The 24201-nt window shown below is 35.8% G+C and overlaps 1 protein-coding gene across 3 annotated transcripts in view; it reads left to right on the top strand.

The window, feature by feature from the left end:
* Positions 1-23987, top strand: part of KIFAP3 (kinesin associated protein 3) — a 151016-nt gene extending 127029 nt beyond the window's left edge. For 2 of the 3 annotated variants that reach the window (XM_057726674.1, XM_057726676.1), the window contains one exon: positions 23520-23987. In XM_057726674.1, coding sequence (XP_057582657.1) covers positions 23520-23628 — 109 coding nt within the window. In that variant the 3' untranslated portion in view covers positions 23629-23987. Of the gene's footprint in view, positions 1-19545; positions 19615-23519 lie in introns of all 3 variants that reach the window. The other variant, XM_057726675.1, reaches the window with a different exon arrangement.
* Positions 23988-24201: the final 214 nt, after the last annotated feature.

Below are 24201 nucleotides of genomic sequence, written 5' to 3'. Positions count from 1 at the left end.
GTTTTCATTACCCAATAGCCTGTTTTGTAGAAACAAATTCTACCCCATACTTAAAGTTAATAAAAGATTTCTTTGTTCTTGTTACTTTCCTGTTACTGGATCTTAACTAATGACCTGTTGATAATCAGTAGATCAGAAACATAGCATATATACAGTTGGAGATTGTTTTTTTTCCAAAAGATACTTTTACCTTAAAGTTTCTGTGATGACAAATGAAATTAACTTTATAGAGTATTAAATAAAAATACAGTTAAAGAATGTGCATTTAATGTTTTCTTTTTAACTTAAAATTTATTTTATTCAGTAATCTTTTTAATTTAGAGACACTTGGATGGGCTCTAAAGATAAAGATCAATAAGAAATAATCCTTTTCCCATTGAGAAGAGTATATAGTTCAGGGTTAAAATATTACTTTTTGAGATGGCTTAAAGTATCCTATTTATTATTCTTTATTTCACTTTTTTAAAAAATCTTTAAAGATAATATTATCAGGCTTAGAAAATTATAATTGAGGAATTAATACTAAGTACAGTATCAGTTTTTATACATCAGTGGTCTTCTACATGTTCCTGCTTTTATGTTATTCTCACACGTTAATTAAATGAGAGAGAGAGAGTGTGTGTGTGTGTGTGTGTGTGTGTGTGTGTGTCCCAATGAAATAAATATCTTAATCATTTTTGATTTGCCCTTAACCTTTAGAGGACAGTCATTAGAGAAGAATGCCGTCATATCTTAAATAGACACTTTTTTTTTAAGACCATGCTATTTGGAGTGTTGTCATTTGTTAACTTCTGTTACAAAAGATTATACCTTTAACATTTTGTTACAGAAGAAAAAAGTCAGGTAACCTAATGACAATATTGTATGTCAATTATATCTCAAAGTCAGAAAAAAATAAAAATAATTTTAAAATCTACTGTGATGAATTTTCTTAAAGTAAATTCATATTTTTGCATTTTAACCTAAGCAGTGCAATATTTGACAAAGTATCACTTTATTATTAAAATACAACCTCCTGAGTTATATAGGCTGTTTGATAAGACACCTCTCTTTTAAGAGTCTGGTAATCACTAGAATTTAGTTACTTCATTGTAACATTAAGCACTTTGGAGGGATTAGTTCAGCCTCTTTTTGTAGCTTTGTAATATAGAGAATGTCTCTTTAGAAACACATCAGTGTCCTATAAACAATTTGAATATTGTGAGATTTGAAGAGACATTGTGTCAGAGTTTGATTTAAATGTTGCTTTCTTTTTTTCTTCACATCTTTATTGGAGTATAATTGCTTTACACTGTTGTGCCAGTTTCTGCTGTACAACAAAGTGAATCAGCTGTATTTATACACATATCCCCATATCTCCTCCCTTCCTCCCTACCCCACCCCTCTAGGTCATCACCAGTCATTGAGTTGAACTCCCTGTGTTATACGGCAGATTTCCACTAGCCATCTATTTTACATTTGGTAGTGTATATATGTCAGTGCTACTCTCTCACTTCATCCCAACTTCCCTTTCTCCCCACCCACCCGTGTCCTCAAGTCCATTCTCTACATCTGCATCTTTATTCTTGACCTGCCACTGGGTTCATCGGTGCCATGTTTTTAGATTCCACATATATGCATTAGCATACGTATTTGTTTTTCTCTGACTTACTTCACTCTGTATGACAGACTCTAGGTCCATCCACCTCACTACAAATAACTCAGTTTCATTCCTTTTTATGGCTGAGTAATATTCCATTGCATATATGTGCCACATCTTTACCCATTCATCTATTGATGGACATTTAGGTTGCTTCCATGTCCTGGCTATTGTAAATACTGCTGCAATGAACACTGGAGTGTATATGTCTTTTTGAATTATGATTTTCTCTGGGTATATGCCCAGGAGTGGGATTATTGAGTCATATGGTAGTTCTATTTTTAAGGAATCTCCATACTGTTTTCCATAGTGGCTATGTCAAGTTACATTCCCACCAACAGTGCAGGAGGGTTCTTTTTTCTCCACAGCCTCTCCAGCATTTATTGTTCCTAGATTTTTTGATGATGGCCAGTCTGACTGGTGTGAGGTGATACCTCATTGTGGTTTTGATTTGCATTTTTCTACTGATTGCTGATGTTGAGCATCTTTTCATGTGTTTGTTGACCATCTGTATGTCTTCTTTGGAGAAATGTCTGTTTAGGTCTTCTGGCCGTTTTTGGATGGTGTTGTTTGTTTTTTTTGATATTGAGCTGCGTGAGCTGCTTATGTATTTTGAAGCTTAATCCTTTGTCCGTTGCTTTGTTTGCAAATATTTTCTCCCATTCTGAGGGTTGTCTTTTCGTCTTGTTTATGGTTTCCTTTGCTGTGCAAAAACTTTTCTTTCATTAGGTGCCACTTGTTTATTTTTGTTTTTATTTTCATTACTCTAGGAGGTGGGTCAAAAAGGATCTTGCTGTCATTTATGTCATAGAGTGTTCTATGTTTTCCTCTAAAAGTTTTATAGCGTCTGGCCTTACATGTAGGTCTTTAATCCATTGTGAGTTTATTTTTATGTATGGTGTTAGGAAGTGTTCCAAACTCATCAGGAAAAAAAGGGAGAAGACTCAAATCAACAGAATCAGAAATGAAAAATGTTGCTTTCTGATCCCTCCCATCTCATGAGCAAAGGTTTACGTAGGTGGGTAGGTAGGTAAGTAGGTGGATATTCCCACAGAAACAAGTGACAAAACATTTTAGTCTTTGAATGTTTTTTAATGCTGATATCATAGCTGTTGATGAATTCTCAACACTTTTAATTGAAAGAGTTTTAGATTTGTTAAAATGCATTAGGTTTTCTCATTTTTTTAAAAAGGCAGTAAACCTCCATTGAGGGTTATGGAAATGGAAAGGAAGTGTGGAGTTGAGGGAATTAATTATGAACTACAATCCTGTAGGTTTTACCTGTAGGAATTTTGGGCCAGTATGCAGGCTTTCAGTAGTAGCCCAAATCACTTGGTAATCTCATAAGTACTCAGTGCCTCTGCCACCAAAATATAACTCAGACCTACTTCAGACAGACAAAAGTGGCACTCTGTAATAGAATCTATCTTCAAATGCTGCTTTGTTTTTACATTTGAGAAGAATGATTAGTATTTTTCTCAACTTTATACTTTTATCATTTAAGTTAATTATTGGTGAGTGTAAAATCTATATATGTCTCTGTTGGTTTTTACATAAAAGCTACACATTTCAGACTAGAGAGGCATGATCAACAGATGGTTTCTTGTGCCTGTAATCAAGGTTAAATATTTTAAGTAAATAGTCTTTTGAATAGATTTATAGAGAAGAGCATAATTTCTGATTTTCTGAGTATCATATCTTTTGTGGACATAAGTCAGCATTCTATCCTAAATAATATACTTTAATATATTTTTTTTATAATTTTATTTATTTATTATTTTTGGGGGGGTACACCAAGTTCAATCATCTATACTTTGATATATTTTTAAACCTATTTTCTTTGTTTAGTTTTGTTTAAAGTTGATACATCCCACTTTTTCAGAAATTCTTTCCATTTCAGGTTTTTCCAGACAAAAACAAAGCACCTTCATATTGACCTGTCAGAAATTAAAAGGCAAAGCAGTCTTAAAAAGGAAACCAGATTTGTGTGGAGAGTACCAAGTGGCTAATTTAGAGCCCCTCAAATGTGAAAATATTGGAGGAGGCTTCTATGAATGTAGTTAGGCAAGTAAATTTTTAAATTGCAACTGTAGCTTAAATTGATGCGAGAAACCCCATATTTACATGGGTGCTTAAACTTCATGCTGAGATCTCTTTTGAAGTGATAAATAAGCAGGAATTCTTAAAAGTCTCAAAAAGTTTTTTTAAAAGGTTTCTGGGTTTTAAGGGCTTCATAAATTTTGGACCATTATAGTTCAACTCATTCTCTGTATATACTAAGGGGAAAACAGAAACTATGTCAGTATCCTACAGTTGCATCTTGTCTTTTTCTTCTAAAATCTGGGGGACGGAAGTACTATTTGCCATCAGCAAGTGGGCACCCTAGTCATTTTAAGTCAATTTGTAATCTTTCCTTGCCTACATATTTGAAATAACTAATATAGATATACCTATGTGCTAGTTGGAAATACTGCTTAAAACCCTATACTGCCTGTAATCTCAAAAATGTATGGTGCAGTCCCATCTCCCTGAAGAATTCTCCTCATGGGTGCCCAGCTCTGTGTATGTGTGCCATATTGTCAGGTTGGCACAACCCCAAGACAGCGAACAGCACAGAATGAAAATACCCCACCTTAAATACTTCTATGACCCTGTGCTCTTTTCAAAGAAAAGCCAACACTTATAGCGGTAAACCTAAGTACAGGAATGTATGCAATGTGGGAAGTGATGATTTGTGTGAAATAACTAAAAACTTCACCCTTGATTTACTACTTTCAAAATAAACTCCCTGAATAGAAAATAAGGTGAAAAAGCATGTAAAGAGACTTTCCTAGTATTATTCATCCCTAAAGGTGTTGTATCATTTGCATCAGTCATGACATAGAATCTGAAAGGTTTTGATTGAATAATTTTATTTATACAAGCAGTCCAGTCTCACTATGGTAAAGGAAGATGTGATTGGCCATGGCATTATTTTAGTGCAACAACAATTAGTTGCCTATGTGTAGGCATAAATCTCTATGAATTATGTAAGAGTCCTGTAAAGGCAAACAGAAAGCATGTGTAAGAAGCATGCCAAGTATGATAGAGTATCTCTTAACAGTCCAGATTATGTGGCAGGAGCCAGGATTTCTTAAGTATTTTTAGGGAAGGCTCTATCATTTTCATATGTCGTAACAATAACACCAAATACATACTATAAGAGTCTTTGTACTGTTCTTGTAAGAGACCTGGAAATATAATAATCTCAAAGCAGAGAGATGTTAAAAGGGATAGCCATTATTCTTATTTTACCAAAGAAAAAAAGGGAAAGAAAGGAAGGAAGAAAAGAAAGGAAAAGAAATCATGTCAAAGAAAGTTACAGATATAGACTGAAACAACTCATATCAGTAGAGATATAAATCATATCCAGATATTCTGGTTTTGAGGTCATTGCACCCCACTAACTTAAATAAAATGCAGGAGTTATTGATAAGTTCATATTTAAGTTAGTTTTTCTGAATTTGTAAACGTAATTGCTAGTCCTTAAATTAAGGGAGAAAAATGCCCTTGTACATCAGTGATAAAGAAAAAAAAAGTATGTTTCCTTACGTTGCTTTGAAAATAACAACCTTAAAATATGGTAGTAGGGCGAGCTTCCTAGGTGGCACAGTGGTTAAGAATCCCGCCTGCCAATGCAGGGGACACAGGTTTGATCCCTGCTCCAGGAAGATCCCACATGCCGCAGAGCAACTAAGCCCATGTGCCACAACTATTGAGCCTGCACTTTAGAGCCCGTGAGCCACAACTGTTGAGCCCATGTGCTGCAGCTACTGAAGCCCACGCACCTAGAGCCCATGCTCCGCAACAAGAGAAGCCACTATAATGAGGAGCCTGCGCACCACAACGAAGAGTAGCCCCCACTTACCGCAACTAAAGAAAGCCTGCGCACAGCAAAAAAGACCCAACACAGCCAATAAAATAAATTTATTTTTTAAAAAATATGTGGTAATAGGGCAAAGTCAGGAAAGTAATTGTTAGAATCATATACTTCATTCCAGTCTACGTTGAATTTTCTTGGTGTCAGCACTGTGTGCGAGAAAAAAAAAAGGTGCTTAGCCCCATTCTATGAAGATAATATTAGAAATACCTTGTTTAATCATCAGAAGACTGCATTCTGGTTGATCAGGATGACTTCAATCAGTTTGTATCTTGACAATCTAAAATCAGCCTTAGGTCTAAGTAGAAAATGAATTTACCTTTTTTTGTACAGATCTGTAATCTGATAAATACATTCTCAAGGGCCAAGAGAGTTTATGAAATTTGAATAGAGATTTACTTTGGTACCTGTTCTTCTAGTGCTAAATGCATTGTTGGTATATTGCATAGTATGCTGAGATCCTAAGTGCTTTCAAGGATACTAAATAACTATTAAATGTTTATCTGACCTGTATTGATTCCTGAAATTACTAAATTAGTAGCTGAAAGTATCTATATAACAATGGCCAACATAGATGTTTTAATTGTATTAAGTGAAATAAGTCAAACAAAGAAAGCAAATACTATATGATATCTCTTATATGTGGAATCTAAAAAATACAGCAAATTAGTGAATAAAACAAAAAAGCAGACTCACAGATATAGGCAACAAACTGGTGGTTACCAGTGGGGAGAGGGTAAGGGGAGGAGGGACATGATAGGGATGGGGGGAGCGTTTTTATTGTATTGTATGAAATCATGTGTGTGAAACTTGAAAATTATAAAGTGCTATAGAATTTTCAGAATCACTCAATTTAAAATTTTTTATTAAAAAGATAAAGTATAATAATACAAGGAAATTAAAATGCTTGTATATTTGATATTACAAACTTATTCAGAATCAAATTTTCAGACTTTCATGCTTATCTATGTAAAAGCATACACTTTTAATTTGTTTAAATATAGTTTTTATTATCCATACTTGTGCCCTCAGTTTTAGAAAAACATTACTTAGTTTGATTTAGCTACAAAAAAAAAGCTCTTTATTGATCACTGCTTGATTTTTATCAGCCAAAGATAATTTGCAGGGTATTTAGCCTAAAAATTATTGAGACAAATAAATGAATAAGTAGACTAGGGCATGAATTGGAAACTTTACATTAAGCTTATATTTGATAAGATTTTTGAGATTTTTTTTACAACTAACATTTTATATATGTCTTATGAAACGTAGTAAAAGAAAGTTAAATGTTTCAAAACTATATAGAGATATTCCAAACTGTATCATTAATTTAAGGACTTTGGACAAGGTTTTAACAGAAGCTTAACACTAATTTTTAATTTATGAGAGACTGATATGTCAGTAGGGGTAGCGTGCATGTTAGATAGCGATATTACTGCTTTGATTATATCCCTATGTCAGATTTCTATCTGTTTTGTAAAAAATGATGGGGAGTTGATTTAACCCATTATGTATAGTGCTTGTGGTAATTTTAGGTTCTATTCCATCTCTTGAGCTTGTTCATTTTGGTAGTGTATTATCATTGTAAGATTCTGGTCGGTGTTTAAATTTCAGTAACTGAAGGTCATTATTCATATTTTAACTGGACTAAAAAGTTTTTAATGCTAGCATTAACTTCTGAATTATGCTCAAGCTCTTAGACTTTACAGCATGTTTAGTTTCTTTTCATTTCTTATTAGTATTTTTCAGTACTTAATAGTCTCCTGCTCCCACCTCCAACAAGAACTCTCCTCTCTGTTCAACATCAGAAACATTTTCCTCTTTGGCATGTGCTTTTAGTTCCCCAAGCAGTATAAGCAAATTGGAAAGTTCAGCTGTCATTCTTGGAAGGTCATAGATCACACTAGCAGCCTGAGTAATCCAAGAGGTTTTAAGTATCATAGCATTTAGTTTAAAGTGAAATTTGCTCTGACAGAGCTGGCAGACCAATAGGAAAAAGAAATATTTGTGCTTGGAGAAGTGCATATGTAGAGACCAAGAGTCTAACTGATGGCTGGAAGTGATTTCAGTCTAAAAAAACAAATCATTAAGAGAGTGCATAGGGGTAAAATACACAGTTCATATTTTAAAGAGTCTCAAAATGAACCAGCAACTAAGGTTAGCATTACATAGTAATTAGCTGTGGTGTTCAGGCTTTAACTCACTCAGTACCAGACAGTATGGTTAAACTATCACTGTGAAAACATCGCTACTTAAACTCTCTACTTTAAACCTACAGCAGTAATTTTTGTACCTTAAAAACCAGAGTATTATGACAGATTATATAAATGTTGAACCAGTAACAGACAAACAATTATTTAAAGGAGGTGCTAATGACTCAGTTTATTGACCTAGGGGTTACTTAAGCAGCTCAGCAAGTTCCCTTAACATTTGGTGGTGTGAACTGAGGCATTGCCTGATAGTATAGAACTGCTAATTTCAAGAAGTTCTTATACTTAATTGAAGAAATGCAAGTTAAAGATGACAAAATGGTATACTTTCATTAAAAGATTGCTATAAATTTTTGAGACCATTATAAGTTTCAGTAAATATTCACTTCAGCGTCGTAATCACATCTGACAGCTTCTATTAGGCACCTATTAGAGTATTTTTTCTGTTAATTGCTGCAAATAAGGAAGAAGAAAATATCTTCTAATCGCTCCAGTTATTTATTTCAAGTCATTGTTCTGTTCAAGAAAGCCAATTTTGAGTCACAGGAATACAAGGCTTATAAATTCTTTCCTTATATGTACAAAGCAGATGAATAAGAGTGGAGTAGAAGGGACTCCAGCAAGATGGTAGACTGACCTGACTTTGAAGGGCCCCCTCTTTATAGAGATATAGAAAAGGTGGACAAAATATAATCCCAAGTGACACACACACACACAAAAGGACCATCACTAGAATATTGAACTAGGTATAGGTTATATGATACAGGAAGATAGAACTGAATTCCCTATTTAGGTAGAGCCTCGAATTTCAAAGGGCTGCCTTTTTCTCATCAGTTGTTAAAAGGACTAGATGATTTTAGTTTACCAGCCCAGAGAAGTGACTAAAACTTGTTTTCTGCCCTAAGACCCTAGATGGGGAGGATAGTCACCCATGAGGAAGAGGAATCATACGCTTGCTCCATGCATACACGGGGGGTCAGAATTTATACCATACATCTAATTCAGGAAACCCCAAGTCAAGGACAGTGAAATCCCAAGACCTTGATATTTTATAAACAAATACAGAACCTCTCTTTAGAAATATTTTGAAGCTCAAGGGCCACCAGACAGGCAAAGCAAAACAAAACAAAAAAACCCTAAAGCTGAACACAATAAAAAATTACAATGCTCATGAAGAAAGGGACTCTCATGAAGACTTGTCAGAGGCAACAGTAAAAGAGTTAAAATGCCCAAGAAGTAGAGTTAATAGAATAATCTCAATGAGACTACACAATTTTTTAAAAAAAACAAAAAGGGATAGAAAACTTAATGCAAAGATGATATAATATGAAAAAGAACCAACTATAACATCTCCACATTAAAGAATATAATCATTAAAATAGGCTCTGGAGGTGGGTTAAATAACAGATTAAGATGTATAATAAGTGTAAATTGAATGATATTAGAAGAATGTCAGTGAAATGGAATTTCTTTCCATTTGGAATAAATCAGTGGCTATTTTACACATGCTTCCTCCATCATTAGTACAAATTAGTTTTTATCTGGAGCATCTCAGTATAGTAACTAAATTGAAAGGATTTGTCCCCAAGATGGTTTTTTCCCCTTAGAACTGACAGATGTCTTTTTCAAATTAAAATTTTTTAATAAGTTCCAGGTGAGTGTGTTAAATACAACCTCCCACTACGCCTATCATTTACCCTTAATTTTGAAGAAAATATTACTTAGTTTGACTTCACTAAAAATATGATTCTTTAAGATTCTTTAGCCCTTTAGTTTTATCATAATAAAGGGAAAATTGGTAACCATGCATATAAAAGATGGAGTAAAACTAAATGGAAAATGATAGCTAAACTTGATATATATTGGTGAAACTCGTTAAGACTTTCACTCTGCTCATTTTCTCAATATAATGCTCAAGTCCAAAGCAATAAGTAACACCTTTGAGCAACCTAAAACATATATGTATTGCATATAAATTTATAGAAACAAGATGTTATTGACAGGTTCAATGAAAATTTTAGAAGTTTTTCTACAATAGTAGTACTTTAACGTGCAAGTGCATTACATTTCTCAGTGTCCAAGACAATCATCGTCTTCTATCATTTTCATAGCCCTCCCCATTCACAAAACTTTTTTGCATATTAATGATTCCTATTTAACTCTAAATTATTTCACATATGTAAGTGAAAAAGCAATGGAAACCACATTCTATCAATGTTAAATACACTGAGAAGTTTAAATTTGATAAAGCTTGTGTTACAACTGTGTAAAAGTACAGTACTCAGTGATAAAACAAGCTCTCCATCTAGTGGTGGATCTGTAAATTGCAAACATTTAGATCTTGATTTAATAATTCATCACTATACAAATGTTAGGTATGATTTTATAGGCATTATCTCATTCAATCCAGACTTCTCTTGTTGCTATATATATGAATTTCAAGAAAAAAAAAGTGTTCTCTCTGCCAGAATAGCCCATCTCTTCCTATTCAATACAGGGACAAACTACTTCTACAATCTGATTTCATCTGCATGGAATACTATAGCCTCTTAGTTATTTTTTTTTTTTTATTTTTTATTTTTGGGGGGTACACCAGGTTAAATCAACTGTTTTTATACACATATCCCCGTATTCCCTCCCTTCCTTGACTCCCCCCCCCGAGTCCCCCCCACCCTCCCTGCCCCAGTCCTCTAAGGCATCTTCCATCATCCAGTTGGACTCCCTTTGTTATACAACAACTTCCCACTGACTATTTTACAGTTGGTAGTATATATATGTCTGTGCTACTCTCTCGCTTCTTCTCGGTTTCCCCTTCACCCCCCGCCCCCTCCCATACCTCGAGTTCTCCAGTCCATTCTCTGTATCTGCTTCCTTGTTCTTGTCACTGAGTTCATCAGTACCATTTTTAGATTCCGTATATGTGAGTTAGCATACAATATTTGTCCTTCTCTTTCTGACTTACTTCACTATGTATGACAGATTGTAGTTCTATCCACCTCATGACATATAGCTCCATCTCATCCCTTTTTATAGCTGAGTAATATTCCATTGTATATATATGCCACATCTTCTGTATCCATTCATTTGTTGATGGGCATTTAGGTTGCTTCCATGTCCTGGCTATTGTAAAGAGTGCTGCAATAAACATGATGGTACAAGTTTCTTTTGGGATTATGGTTTTCTTTGGGTATATGCCCAGGAGTGGGATTACTGGATCATATGGTAGTTCTATTTGTAGTTTTTTAAGGAACCTCCAAATTGTTTTCCATAGTGGCTGTACCAACTTACAGTCCCACCAACAGTGCAGGAGAGTTCCCTTTTCTCCACACCCTCTCCAACATTTGTGGTTTCCAGACTTTGTGATGATGGCCATTCTGATTGGTGTGAGGTGATACCTCATTGTGGCTTTGACTTGCATTTCTCTGATGATGAGTGATGTTGAGCATCTTTTCACGTGTTTGTTGGCCATCTGTATGTCTTCTTTGGAGAAATGTCTATTTAGGTTTTCTGCCCATTTGTGGATTGGGTTATTTGCTTTTTTGGTATGAAGCTTCATGAGCTGCTTGTATATTTTGGAGGTTAATCCTTTGTCCGTTGTTTCATAGGCAATTATTTTTTCCCATTCTGAGGGTTGCCTTTTAGTCTTGTTTATGGTTTCTTTTGCTGTGCAAAAGCTTTTAAGTTTCATGAGGTCCCATTCGTTTATTCTTGATTTTATTTCCATGATTCTAGGAGGTGGGTCGAAAAGGATGTTGCTTTGATGTATGTCAAAGAGTGTTCTGCCTATGTTTTCCTCTAGGAGTTTGATAGTGTCTGGCCTTACATTGAGGTCTTTAATCCATTTGGAGTTTATTTTTGTGTATGGTGTTAGGAAGTGTTCTAATTTCATTCTTTTACATGTTGCTGTCCAATTTTCCCAGCACCACTTATTGAAGAGGCTGTCTTTTTTCCATTGTATACTCGTGCCTCCTTTGTCAAAGATAAGGTGCCCATATGTGTTTGGGCTTACTTCTGAGTTCTCTATTCTATTCCATTGATCTTCCTTTCTATTTTTGTGCCAGTACCATACTGTCTTGATCACTATGGCCTTGTAGTATAGTTTGAAGTCAGGAAGCCTGATTCCACCAACTCCATTTTTCCTTCTCAAGATTGCTTTGGCTATTCGGGGTCTTTTGCGTTTCCATACAAATCGTAAGATTTCTTGCTCTAGTTCTGTGAAAAATGCCATTGGTAATTTGATCGGGATTGCATTGAATCTGTAAATTGCTTTGGGTAGTACAGTCATTTTCACGATGTTGATTCTTCCAATCCAGGAACATGGTATGTCCCTCCATCTGTTTGTGTCATCTTTGATTTCTTTCATCAATGTCTTAAAGTTTTCTGCATACAGATCTTTTGCCTCCTTAGGCAGGTTTATTCCTAGGTATTTTATTCTTTTTGTTGCAATGGTGAATGGGAGAGTTTCCTTAATTTCTCTTTCTGTTCTTCCGTTGTTCGTGTATAGGAATGCAAGAGATTTCTGTGCATTAATTTTGTATCCTGCTACTTTACTAAACTCATCAATTAGTGCTAACAGTTTTCTGGTAGAGTCTTTAGGGTTTTCTATATATAATATCATGTCATCTGCAAAGAGTGACAATTTTACTTCTTCTTTTCCAATTTGGATTCCTTTAATTTCTTTTTCTTCTCTGATTGCTGTGGCTAACACTTCCAAAACTATGTTGAATAACAGTGGTGAGAGTGGACACCCTTGTCTTGTTCCTGTTCTTAGAGGGAATTCTTCCAGTTTTTCTCCATTGAGAACAATGTTGGCTTTTGGTTTGTCATATATGGCTTTTATTATGTTGAGGTAATTTCCTTCTATGCCCATTTTCTGGAGAGCTTTTATCATAAATGGATGTTGAACTTTGTCAAAAGCTTTTTCTGCATCTATTGAAATGATCATATGGTTTTTATCCTTCAAGTTGTTGATATGATGTATCACGTTGATTGATTTGCGTATATTGAAGAATCCTTGCATCCCAGGGATAAACCCCACTTGATCGTGGTGTATGATTTTTTTAATGTGCTGTTGCAGTCTGCTGGCTAGTATTTTGTTGAGGATTTTTGCATCTATATTCATCAGTGATATTGGTCTGTAGTTTTCTTTTTTTGTGACATCTTTGCCTGGTTTTGGTATCAGGGTGATGGTAGCCTCGTAGAATGAGTTTGGGAGTGCTCCACCTTCTGCAATATTTTGGAAGAGTTTGAGAAGGATAGGTGTTAGCTCTTCTCGAAATGTTTGATAGAATTCACCTGTGAATCCATCTGGTCCTGGGCTTTTGTGTGTTGGGAGATTTTTAATCACTGCCTCAATTTCTGTACTTGTGATTGGTCTGTTCATGGTTTCTATTTCTTCCTGGTTCAGTCTTGGAAGATTGTATTTTTCTAAGAATGTATCCATTTCTTCCAGGTTATCCAATTGATTGGCATATAGTTGCTTGTAGTAGTCTCTCATGATGTTTTGTATTTCTGAGGTGTCTGTTATGACTTCTCCTTTTTCATTTCTAATTCTGTTGATTTGCATCTTCTCCCTTTTTTTCTTGATGAGTCTGGCTAATGGTTTATCAATTTTGTTAATCTTCTCAAAGAACCAGCTTTTAGTTTTATTTATTTTTCTTATGGTTTCTTTCCTTTCTTTTTCATTTATTTCTGCTCTGATCTTTATGATTTCTTTCCTTCTGCTCGCTTTGGGGTTTCTTTGTTCTTCTTTCTCTAGTTGTTTGAGGTGTAAGGTTAGGTTGTTTATTCGATCATTTTCTTGTTTCTTAAGGTAGGACTGTATTGCTATAAACTTCCCTCTTAGAACTGCTTTTGCTGCGTCCCATAGGTTTTGGGTTGTTGTGTTTTCGTTGTCATTTGTTTCTAGATATTTTTTGATTTCCTCTTTGATTTCTGTAGTGATTCCTTGGTTGTTTAAGAGTGAATTGTTTAGCCTCCATGTGTTTGTATTTTTTGCAGTTTTTTTCCTGTAATTGATATCTAGTCTCATGGCGTTGTGGTCTGAGAGGATGCTTGATATGATTTCAATTTTCTTGAATTTGCTGAGGTTTGATTTGTGACCCAAGATGTGATCTATCCTGGAAAATGTTCCGTGTGCACTTGAGAAGAAAGTGTAGTCTGTTGTTTTTGGATGGAATGTCCTATAAATATCAATTAAGTTGAGATGGTCTAATGTGTCATTTAGAGCTTGTGTGTCTTTATTTATTTTCTGTTTGGATGATCTGTCCATTGATGTAAGTGGGGTGTTCAAGTCTCCCACTATTATTGTGTTACTGTCGATGTCCCCTTTTATAGCTGTTAGCATTTGCCTTATGTATTGAGGTGCTCCTATATTGGGGGCATAGATATTTACCATTGTGATATGTTCTTCTTGGATGGATCCCTTGATCATTATGTAGTGCCCTTCCTTGTCTCTTTTAATAGTCTTTACTTTCAAGTCTAATTTGTCTGATATGAGGATTGCTACTCCAGCTTTCTTTTGACTTCCATTTGCATGGAATATCTTTTTCCATCCCTTCACTTTCAGTCTATATGTATCCCTTGGTCTGAAGTGGGTTTCTTGTAGGCAGCATATAGAAGGGTCTTGTTTTTGTATCCATTCAGCCAGTCTGTGTCTTTTGGTTGGAGCACTTAATCCATTTACATTTAAAGTGATTATTGACATGTGTGTTCCAATTACCATTTTCTGAATTGTTTTGGGTTTGTATTTGTAAGTGTTTTCCTTTTCTTGTGTTTCCTACTTAGAGAAGTTCCTTTAGCACTTGTAAGGCTGGTTTGGTGGTGCTGAATTCTCTTAACTTTTGCTTGTCTGGAAAGCTTTTGATTTCTCCCTCAAATCTGAATGAGATTCTTGCTGGGTAGAGTATTCTTGGCTGTAGGTTTCTCTCTTTCAGGACTTTCAGGATATCCTGCCATTCCCTTCTGGCCTGCAGAGTTTCTGTAGAAAGGTCAGCTGTTATCCTGATGGGTTTTCCCTTATATGTTGTTTGTTGCTTTTCTCTTGCTGCTTTTAATATTTTTTCTTTGTGTTTAATTGTCATTAGTTTGATTAATATGTGCCTTGGTGTATTTCTCCTTGGGTTTATTCTGTATGGGACTCTCTGTGCTTCTTGGACTTGGTTCATTATTTCCTTTCCCATGTTGGGGAAGTTTTCCACTAGAACCTCTTCAAAGATTTTCTCAGACCCTTTCTTGTTTTCTTCTTCTTCTGGGATGCCTATAATTCGAATGTTGGTACGTTTAAGGTTATCACTGAGGTCTCTGAGGCTGTCTTCTAGTCTTTTTATTTTTTTTTCTTTTTCCTGCTCTGTGGCGTTTATTTCTCCCATTCTATCTTCCAACTCACTTATTCGTTCTTCTGCCTCAGTCATTCTGCTGGTTAGAGCATCTAGAGTATTTTTAATTTCAGTTATTTTGTTATCCATTGCTGTTTGTTTTTCTGAGTTCTTATGAACTGTTTCTTGTACTTTATTTTGTTATCGAGATTTTGTATCATTTTTACTATCATTACTCTAAATTCTTTTTCAGGCATTTTTCCTATTTCCTCCTCATTTATTTGGTCTTGTGGGTTTTTTTCCTGCTCCTTTGCCTGCATGGTGTTTCTTTGTTTCCTCATGGTTGTCCAAGCTTTTGGGGTTGCTTGTCCTGGTGATAGAGGTGTTTATAGAAGACTGTCCAAGCCTCAGACTAATGTCCAGGTATTGGATTAAACGAATATTCAGTCTAGGAAACACATACATGTATAAGACACACAATTACTGAATCCGTTAGGACATAAGGCTCTAGAAAGACCTGACAGAACCCCAGTGTGCTATCAGATATTCAAAGGGAAACCCAGCAGAAATTGACAACTGAAACAGAACAAATCAGAGACAAAAGCAAAAGCAAACAAACAACAAATAACACCCTACACATACAAACATCAATCCAGGGAGATTTTGTAAGCTAGGATCAAATATAGAAATGAGCTGGAGTACCACCAGAGAGAATGGAGATTCTCAGAATGTAATTAGACAACTGTACTAAGAACTAAGATAAAGACAACAGCCTAATATTAATACCAAGGCAGTGCATCATCTGGAGAATAGAGCAAGGAGTCTGAGCAGACCGATAGTGTTGCTTATAAGTATGTTAAGATAAAATACACTTAAAATGGCTGGAAGAAAGGGGAACAGAAGAGCGTAATGTGGTTGGAAATATGCAAAGAAAAAGAAAGGAATAGAAGTGTATAAAAGATAGGGATGAAAGGAAAGTATGAGAGATATTTTGTCCGTACTACCAAAAACTTAGCTAGATATAGAAGTATATAAAAAGGCAAAAAAAAAAAAAAAGAATAAAAAATATCCTTAAAAAATTATGTTATAAAACTTGTAGATCCCTTAGGGCTAAGATCGTATTTAATAAATCAAAAAAAAAAAAAAAAAAAGAGAGAGAAAAAAAAAAAAAATTCCAGAACTGATCCCAGAATGGACCAGTTCAATAGGTATTGATACTACTATTTCTGTTTCCTTAGCATCTCAGCTGTAAGTGTCCTTCTCCTTGCCTTGGGTTTTTTTTTTTTGCGTTATTCTGTGACCGGCAGAGGTTCCTTTATTGTTCATCTGTAAGCCTCGGTGTGTGGGGAGGGAGAGGGTACAATAGTGGCTCCTTCTCCTGGGAGTGAGTGAGCAGTGGCGCACTGTTGTTTCAGTCAGGCTTGGAGGTGCCTGTTGCAGAGGGCGCTGGTGGCTCAGGCGTACACAGAAAGTCTTAGAGTTGGGCCTCTCTCGGGGTTTTTTCTTTTTGATGCTGGTTTTTTTTTTCTCTTGGCAGCCTCCCTGCTGCTGGCGTTGCAAGGAGTTTTAATCTAGCCCCGCCCGAGTGCCTGAGGGTGCTTGTTATCCCTGAGCGCCTTAGGTGGCCCGCAGGGCGTCTCTCCACTGCCTGTTGCAGAGGCACGGAAAGAGAGGGAGAGGCTATGCGCGCGGCTCCTCCCCACCCCCCCACCCACCCCCCCCCCCCCCCCCCCCCCCCCCCCGCCCGGGAGCCTGCAGCCTGCAGCCGCCATCATGGCCGGGCAGCTCTCAGGGATGGGCACTCCTCTCCGCGGACCTCCTCCCTCCTGTCCTCTCGGTCTGTCACCCTACCGGCAACAATGTTTCTCACCCTGAACCAGCTCTCCGGTTCCCACGCTCCCGCTCCTGGACCCTCCGTTCAGCCGCGGATCGATGTCTCGGTCCAGGAACGCTGAGCTGCGCTGCGGACCCTCCGTATGTTACTCACTCCCTCCCGTCTGCCACAGCTCCGCCGCTTCACCCTCTTTGAGCCCTCGTAGATGCCTCCCTACCGGCTGTGTCGGGCTCCCCGCAGCCCTTTCTGGTGTCCGAGGCCGTCTGCTGGTGTTCAGCTGGTTCTCTGTGGGAATGACTGCGTCCTTCCGTGCATTCCCAATGCATCTGTGGAGAGGGATGCACTCCACGTCTCTTTACTTCGCCGCCATCTTTTTTCCCCAGCCTCTTAGTTATTTGATAAAACATATTCCCATATTAAAGGGGCAAAAATTGTTTCATTCCCGTCAACTATAACCTCAAAATTCTGGCCAGTTTTGAAATTCTTTCTCTTCATTCTCAATTCCCAAATGGTAAAGGTATAACTTAAAAATCCAAAAGAGAAAAGATACCATTTTTTGTTATGAAGTATAGCATATTTGATCATTGTTAGTTCTACCAGTGCCTGTACAAACTCGCGGTACTTCACATATGGACAGCCATAATCTCTTAAATGTTCCACGTGCTTTTGCCTCTCAACCCCTTGCTACCCCAATTATCTTTCTGAAACACAGAAGTAAGTTTTTCCCCTTCTTAAAAACCATTGCCAACTCTCCAAAAGTATGTGGTTCTTAGTATGGCATATGAAGAGCTTTCAAAATCTAGTCCTAACCTCCCTTTCTAACTTTATCTCCTGCTACTGCTTTTACATTGCAAACCTAAGACTTTAACCATTACAAATCATTTGCTCTTCTTCAGCCCTTTCTCTTGCTCAGGCTGCCGCACTATCAGGAATTCTCTCTCTCTGCCTGTGAAATCTTACTTGTCCTTTAAGAGTCATCCATTCATGCAATCAAACACTTTTTGAAATCCCTGCTCCATGTCAGATACAGTATTAGATGCTAGCAATTATAGCAGTGAATACGATAGTTCTTAGCATTCATGGTGCTTACATTCTAATAGGAAAGAAAGACAAAAAACAAAATATAATGTTAGGAAGTGACAGATTCATTAAAATCAAACTATTTTCTATAAAGGCTTTCTAGTTCTTGAGATTCTCCTGTAACAGTTTGTACATATCTCTGACATTCTCACGTTATATTATTTGGTCCTGTTCTACTCTGTAGTAATTTATAAATGTGCTAGGGTAACACAACATATTATTATCAGAATTTTGTTCCATGTTAGTTGCCTCCAGTCCATGATCAGGAACCATGTCTTGTTCATTATCACCTTCCAAACACCACTTTTTTTTTTATCATTGACTTTCAACGCTATACTTAAGGCATTATAGAAACTCATGTACTATTTGCATGGATGGGTGGATGGATGTACAAAGGATCACTATTACATAGATCTAAATTTCCCATGACAAGTCATACTTAAGCTGAAATTACTCTGATGATAAATTTATAATCTAGTTGGAAAGGAAGATAAACATACTGGTTTTGGTTCTATGATCAATATATTAGAGTAATTAATAAAAAGAATGAACTTTTCTAGAAGACTATTAACCATTTCATGCAGTGTTATAATATCTTGGAGCTGTTTCCTTCAAAAAATGTTAAGTCCTTTCACTTGACGATCCCAAAAGTATTCCAGGTTTCGGTATTATCTTATGGATCACAAAGATAGGTATCACTGTTCCCTGCTTGTAAATATATTGTCATAAAGGATATTGTTGTAGGGAGAACAGAATCCCCAAAGAAAGACCCAAGCTAAAAAGTTGAAATTCAGCATGGTAGTTATAAGTTATAAATTGCGTGTGTGTCTGTATGTGTATACACACACAGTTATACACACACTTATCGTCAGTGTAAGCCATTTTGTGGTAATGACTCCTTAAAACTTTTGTTCAAGGTCAACAGAGTTTTGGCCTACTTTAGCAGAGTCAGAAATGGGGTCTCATTTTTATGTTCTGCACTGGTTTCAGACCACATCATAAGTACCACATTGTTTTCAGCTTCTTTGTTTTAAGATAAATACTGAAAAAAGTCGAAATACTTTAGAAAGCAAATTATTTTAGAGACCATGTCGTGAGGATGATTAAATGAGAGTTGTGAACTGGCCATATTAAAGAATAATTAGACTTCTTGTGTGGTTGAGAATTCTAGGACTAATAGAGCCAGATTTTAGATTGGTGTAATAAAGGAGTTTCTAATAGTTTGACACGTCTGTAGAAGGAATGAACTGCCTTGACATGTAGTGTTATGGCGGTGTTATGACAAGAACTGTATAGACCCTGTCAATGAATGAAAGGGTAGACTAGATTATTTCTAAAAATGTTTCCAAGTCAAAGATTCTGTGAGCCTATGGAAAGAGAACTTGGCTTGAATGTATCCTTTTTTTTTTTTTTCCTGTAGTATCCACTAATATATTCACTATTTGCTTTGCATTCATTTTGCTGAGTTGGAAATTTCAAAGAAGAAAAAGACCTGTTACTTTTATCTAACTTTAATAAAATAATGATAATACTTTTCACTTACGCAGCACTTTTCACCCAAGGATTTCAAAGTGCTTTACAAATGTGCACTAATTAAGCCTCACAAACAGCCAGAGGTAGGTGATTTTCTTTCCTTTCTACAGGAATGTCAACTCTGGCACAGAAGTTTATTCAGAGCCTTGGACTGCATAGGATTCCTTACTGGCTGCCATTCCCTTTGTACTGTGCCGCATGTGAAGCATCACTTGTCATGTCTGGGTTTCTTTTTTTTCCTCCCCTCTCTAAATCATCTCAAGTTTAGAATTCTGATGAATGCTGTTGAAAATTTGTTTGAAGCCTCATAAATATTACAGAAAATTCAGTCTTCTGCTTGCTGAACGCTAATTAGATTTCTAAATGTTTGTTTAAAAATAAAACCAAGATGTGGTTTTATGTTCGTTATTGAGTTTTAAGTATATATTTTTTACTTATGAAGAATTTGTCATTTTTTTCTAGATACCCCCCAAATCATTGTTCTTCGAATGTAAAACTTCATAACAGATGGATTTCGGGGCCTTACCTTTCCTAGTTGTCTTTTCACAACAAACAGTAACCATTTTCTTTAGACTAGAATTGTATATTTTCAAGAAGCAATGTTGCATTTTGGTATTTTTCTAATTTAAAGGTCCAAAACATAATAACTAGACATTAAGAATAAAGGTTAAATGACACGACCTAATTAGTCTTGTAAAGAAAAAGTGGTCTAGTAGTGACATATTCTAATCTAAAGGGATATGCAGCTTTTTTCATATAGTTTAGGAGTACCAGGAAGAGAATATGTACGTACAGAGACACACATACAGGGTTGGATTAAATTCCAGTATAAATAGCCAAATATATAGAGTCTTCTCTGAAGCAGGATGGTCACACAGGGCAAGAGCAGGTACTACAACTTAGTTTCTCTTGGTTCGCAGCATCCCTGGTGAGGGCATGCAGGTAGCTGTAATACTATGTACTCAGTCAAGTCTTAATAGGTCAGGAAAGGACCGTTTTTGCTGTGACGCTTTTATATTCATGTTTCTATCCCCTTCCAGAAGAATTTATATAATCTTATCTGTTTCTGTTGGGAAAACTTACATTAGGATCTCCTGGTTTTGAATCAGATTCAGCGTTAATAAGGCAACATTCTTATCCCAAGGGAGAAAATAGAGTAAGTGTCCATATGTCCCAAAAGACTATCTATCTCCAGGTTTCAGCATCCTGAAAAGTCCAATTTCCTCACTATATTAGAACCAAATGAGTGACTAAAGAATCAAAGTATTCTGTTTCAGAATGAATTTTATTTAAAAGATAATAATTTTAGCGATATGGTTGATCTTTCATAATACAAAAGGATCTAGAATTCATGTTGGAATACCACCCAAACTATTCATAATGTTTTAAATATTATTTAAACAGCAGTTTGACCTATGATATATGATGGATAATTCCATAAAAACTCATTTTAAAAGTTAGTTTCAAATTCTCCCATTTGAAAAATTTCCCAAATGACATTTATGGAAGTTCCAAAAAATTTGGCTTTTACATTGTAATACACACAGAAGTCTCTGGGTTAACTGTTGAGTGCATAAATAGAAGTTTATCACAGTAAACCTGCAGGCTCAGAAACAAACTCATTAGTGTTCAAAGTTTGGTTTTACTTTCACTGACTTGGGGATGCATATTCTTACCAAAACATGTGACTGACGTTAAAATAAAAAAAAAACAAAACAGAATATCCATTTGTCAGTTTACAATGAAAGTATAACCATCAGGCAGATCAGATAATGTCTGAAGTTTATTCTTTACCCTGTTGGCAAGCCACATGAGAAAACAGTAATCAGAAGTTTATTTATTGGTCATAGAAATAAAAAATTTTTGCAATTTGAAGGTATAATAACTTTAGACTCAGAATCTTTGTTAAGGCCGCTTCCTCAATGAGGACAGGCCTGCCTAAAAGGTTGTATACTCCTGGTGGTGTTATAGGTCACCTCAAGGGATTGCTTGGGTTGGTTCTACCACAGCATTTCCTCTGAGGAGCTCCTCATTCTGCGCTAACGTGGCTGACAGACTCCTTCTCAGTACCATCATCTTTTAGGTAGAATTACAGTCATGTTGTTCCTCTGTGAGATGTTCTGTTTTGAAGTTACTTTTGTATATTTCTTCACTGATCAGCCATATGTCTCTTGCTTCCAAGTCCCTGAAAGAGATCTCACCACAGCCCCTAGACTGATAAACAAAGACAAAAGTAACTTGAGTTTTACCCAAGTCTGCTGCTCCTCAGCCTCAGAAGAGATGCTAAAAAATGTAGAGTGGCTGAAGGCAGGTAATAAGTAGAAACATGAAGAAAAGGAAGGAGCTGAAATCCACAAGCTATACAGTCATCCTTTATACAACTGAGAGTTATTTAGATACATGAGTATTTGTTAGCCTTAGTGCTTCAAGAGAAAATTTTTCAATGGCCAACTTTTCCTCAAATTTTAAACTGATACAGGTGTGCCTTTAGTCGTGGGCTCCACTAATTTCTAAAACTTCTTTAAAGCTACCTCTAGCGTAATATTTCCCTTCATCAGAAAATTTAATCTTTCTTTCTGTGGGGCCAAAGTAGGAAGGGCATACTTATATTTTGCCATTTCAAAATAAAATTCAGACTTAAAAATCTCAAACAACTTTCAGAAATTACAGACATGGTTTTTGATATAGAAGGAGCCCAAAAGTTTGATTTACCCAGGATCGTTCACTACAAATGCTAACCTAAATGTTATATTTCAGAAATTCCATTCCCCTGAGAGGTAGATTCGCATGAATTCTATCCCCTTTACTTTTAGTACTTAATCCTATTCCAAAACACACAAACACATGCACAGAAATTATTTAAAACCTTAACATTTTAATAGTTACTTCTAAAGTGTTTTAACTTCATCTCACTTTGAGTTGTGACTGGAAGTTAGTGCTGTATGAATGTATTTTTTAATCATATTGAGATTTTGCTGATAAAGGGAAAAGTATCTTTCCATCTAGCATAATGTCAAATAATCATAAATCATTTAAATATATTTATTTTTTCAAAGCTGACATTTCTGCATTATAAATAATTTCTTTTGACTGGAAATAAGCTCAGTAGCATTCACTGCATGAGCTATGCATGTGCATGTTATAGCCGCCATACGTGCCTGGCAAGATAAATATCCTGTCATTTAGCCAAGTGTTTAATAATTCTCTGACTCTTTAAAAGTGCTTTCTCTTCTAAATGTATTAATAGATGAAAGAAGAATTTTTAAAATAATAATCAGTTTATCCATGTTTCAGTCTACCTTTGTAACTATGAAAGTTGTCTCTGGGCTTCTATTACTTCCATAGAATAAAGTGAACCAAAATTTATAATTAGCTTGCTGTAACTCAAAACATGTCCTATTTAGTAATTTTTTGGCATTGAGGAGTCAGAAGAAGAATTTGCATATCAAATCTGGCTAACTTTCAAATTTTGTAAAGTTCTTTGTCTTTTAGTTATAGGCTTCTAGTATGATTTGGCTCTGAGTGAGAGATTATTGCTAAAACTCAATTGCATGACCTTACTAATAGTGGATTAGTCCTATGAAATAGATATCTTATTATAAATACCAAAACTCACTTTACTACTGTTTTATCATTCCCTAGCAGTATATTACTGATAATTGCTAACATGTAAAATATTTTCACATTCTGGCATAAAAGCCATATATGAATGTAACATTAAAATGTTTCTGATCTCTCTTTCTCTTTGTCTTGAATGGTACCTAATGACAGAGGTTTTCAACATTTTTAATACAATTTATTAGAATTAAATATTTATTAAACATTTTTATGGCTATAATAATTTAAAGAAGAAAAAAAGTTAACGATAGCCGGCCACATACGTCACTTTTGTTACTAGGAAGAGAATCTTGGAAGTATAAAATTCCAGGCCTCTTAATTTGACCCGCACTGGGATGAAAAATATAATTATTCCTTTTTCTCTTTTTAGCCTCGGAATGGATGGCTTTGGCCAATCCGTTGGCATCCTTGGACGCCCTGCCACAGCTTATGGATTCCGCCCTGATGAACCCTACTACTACAGCTATGGATCTCGATAAAGCCATCCCTCTCCGTGTGTGCTCTCAGCTCGGAGGACATCTGTGTGGGCTGGGTTAACTTTGAATCTTGGCCTAATAATGCATGTTGATATTATTGCGGGTCTGTGTTTCTTTTTACTTTCTCGTGTTGTTTGCTGCAGGTTGACTTCAGCCCCTCCTGTCCTTTGTTAAGTACAGTTGATGCTTGACACTGTTCACTCATCAAACCACATCTTGCTGCTGAATAGCGTTTACCATGAGACTCAGAAGTGAATGCTGAAAAGCAACTAGACTGGAAAACAAACACTACATTATGTACATTAATTGACTAATTTAATTTCTATTAAAAAGAAGCATAAAGTACAAATGAATTAGCAAAAGTCATGTGTTTCTATTTAACGTGTTTCATTAGGAGTTACGTGCTTATCTAGAGTGCATACGAATTTTATTTTGTCCTGCCCTTCCCCCTTCTAAACTCTTGAGTATTTCACGTGATATGTGCTACCTTTAAAATTTATAAAAAGAATATCACCTTTTCTATTTCATGCCATGTACCTGAAAGGTTGCTTCCCAAAGGTATTAACTATGATTTTT

This window comes from Hippopotamus amphibius, chromosome 3, assembly GCF_030028045.1.
Source record: "Hippopotamus amphibius kiboko isolate mHipAmp2 chromosome 3, mHipAmp2.hap2, whole genome shotgun sequence".
NCBI lineage: Eukaryota > Metazoa > Chordata > Mammalia > Artiodactyla > Hippopotamidae > Hippopotamus > Hippopotamus amphibius.
The sequence above is the reverse complement of the archived record's forward strand: the minus strand, read 5'-3'. Positions and strand labels throughout refer to the sequence as shown.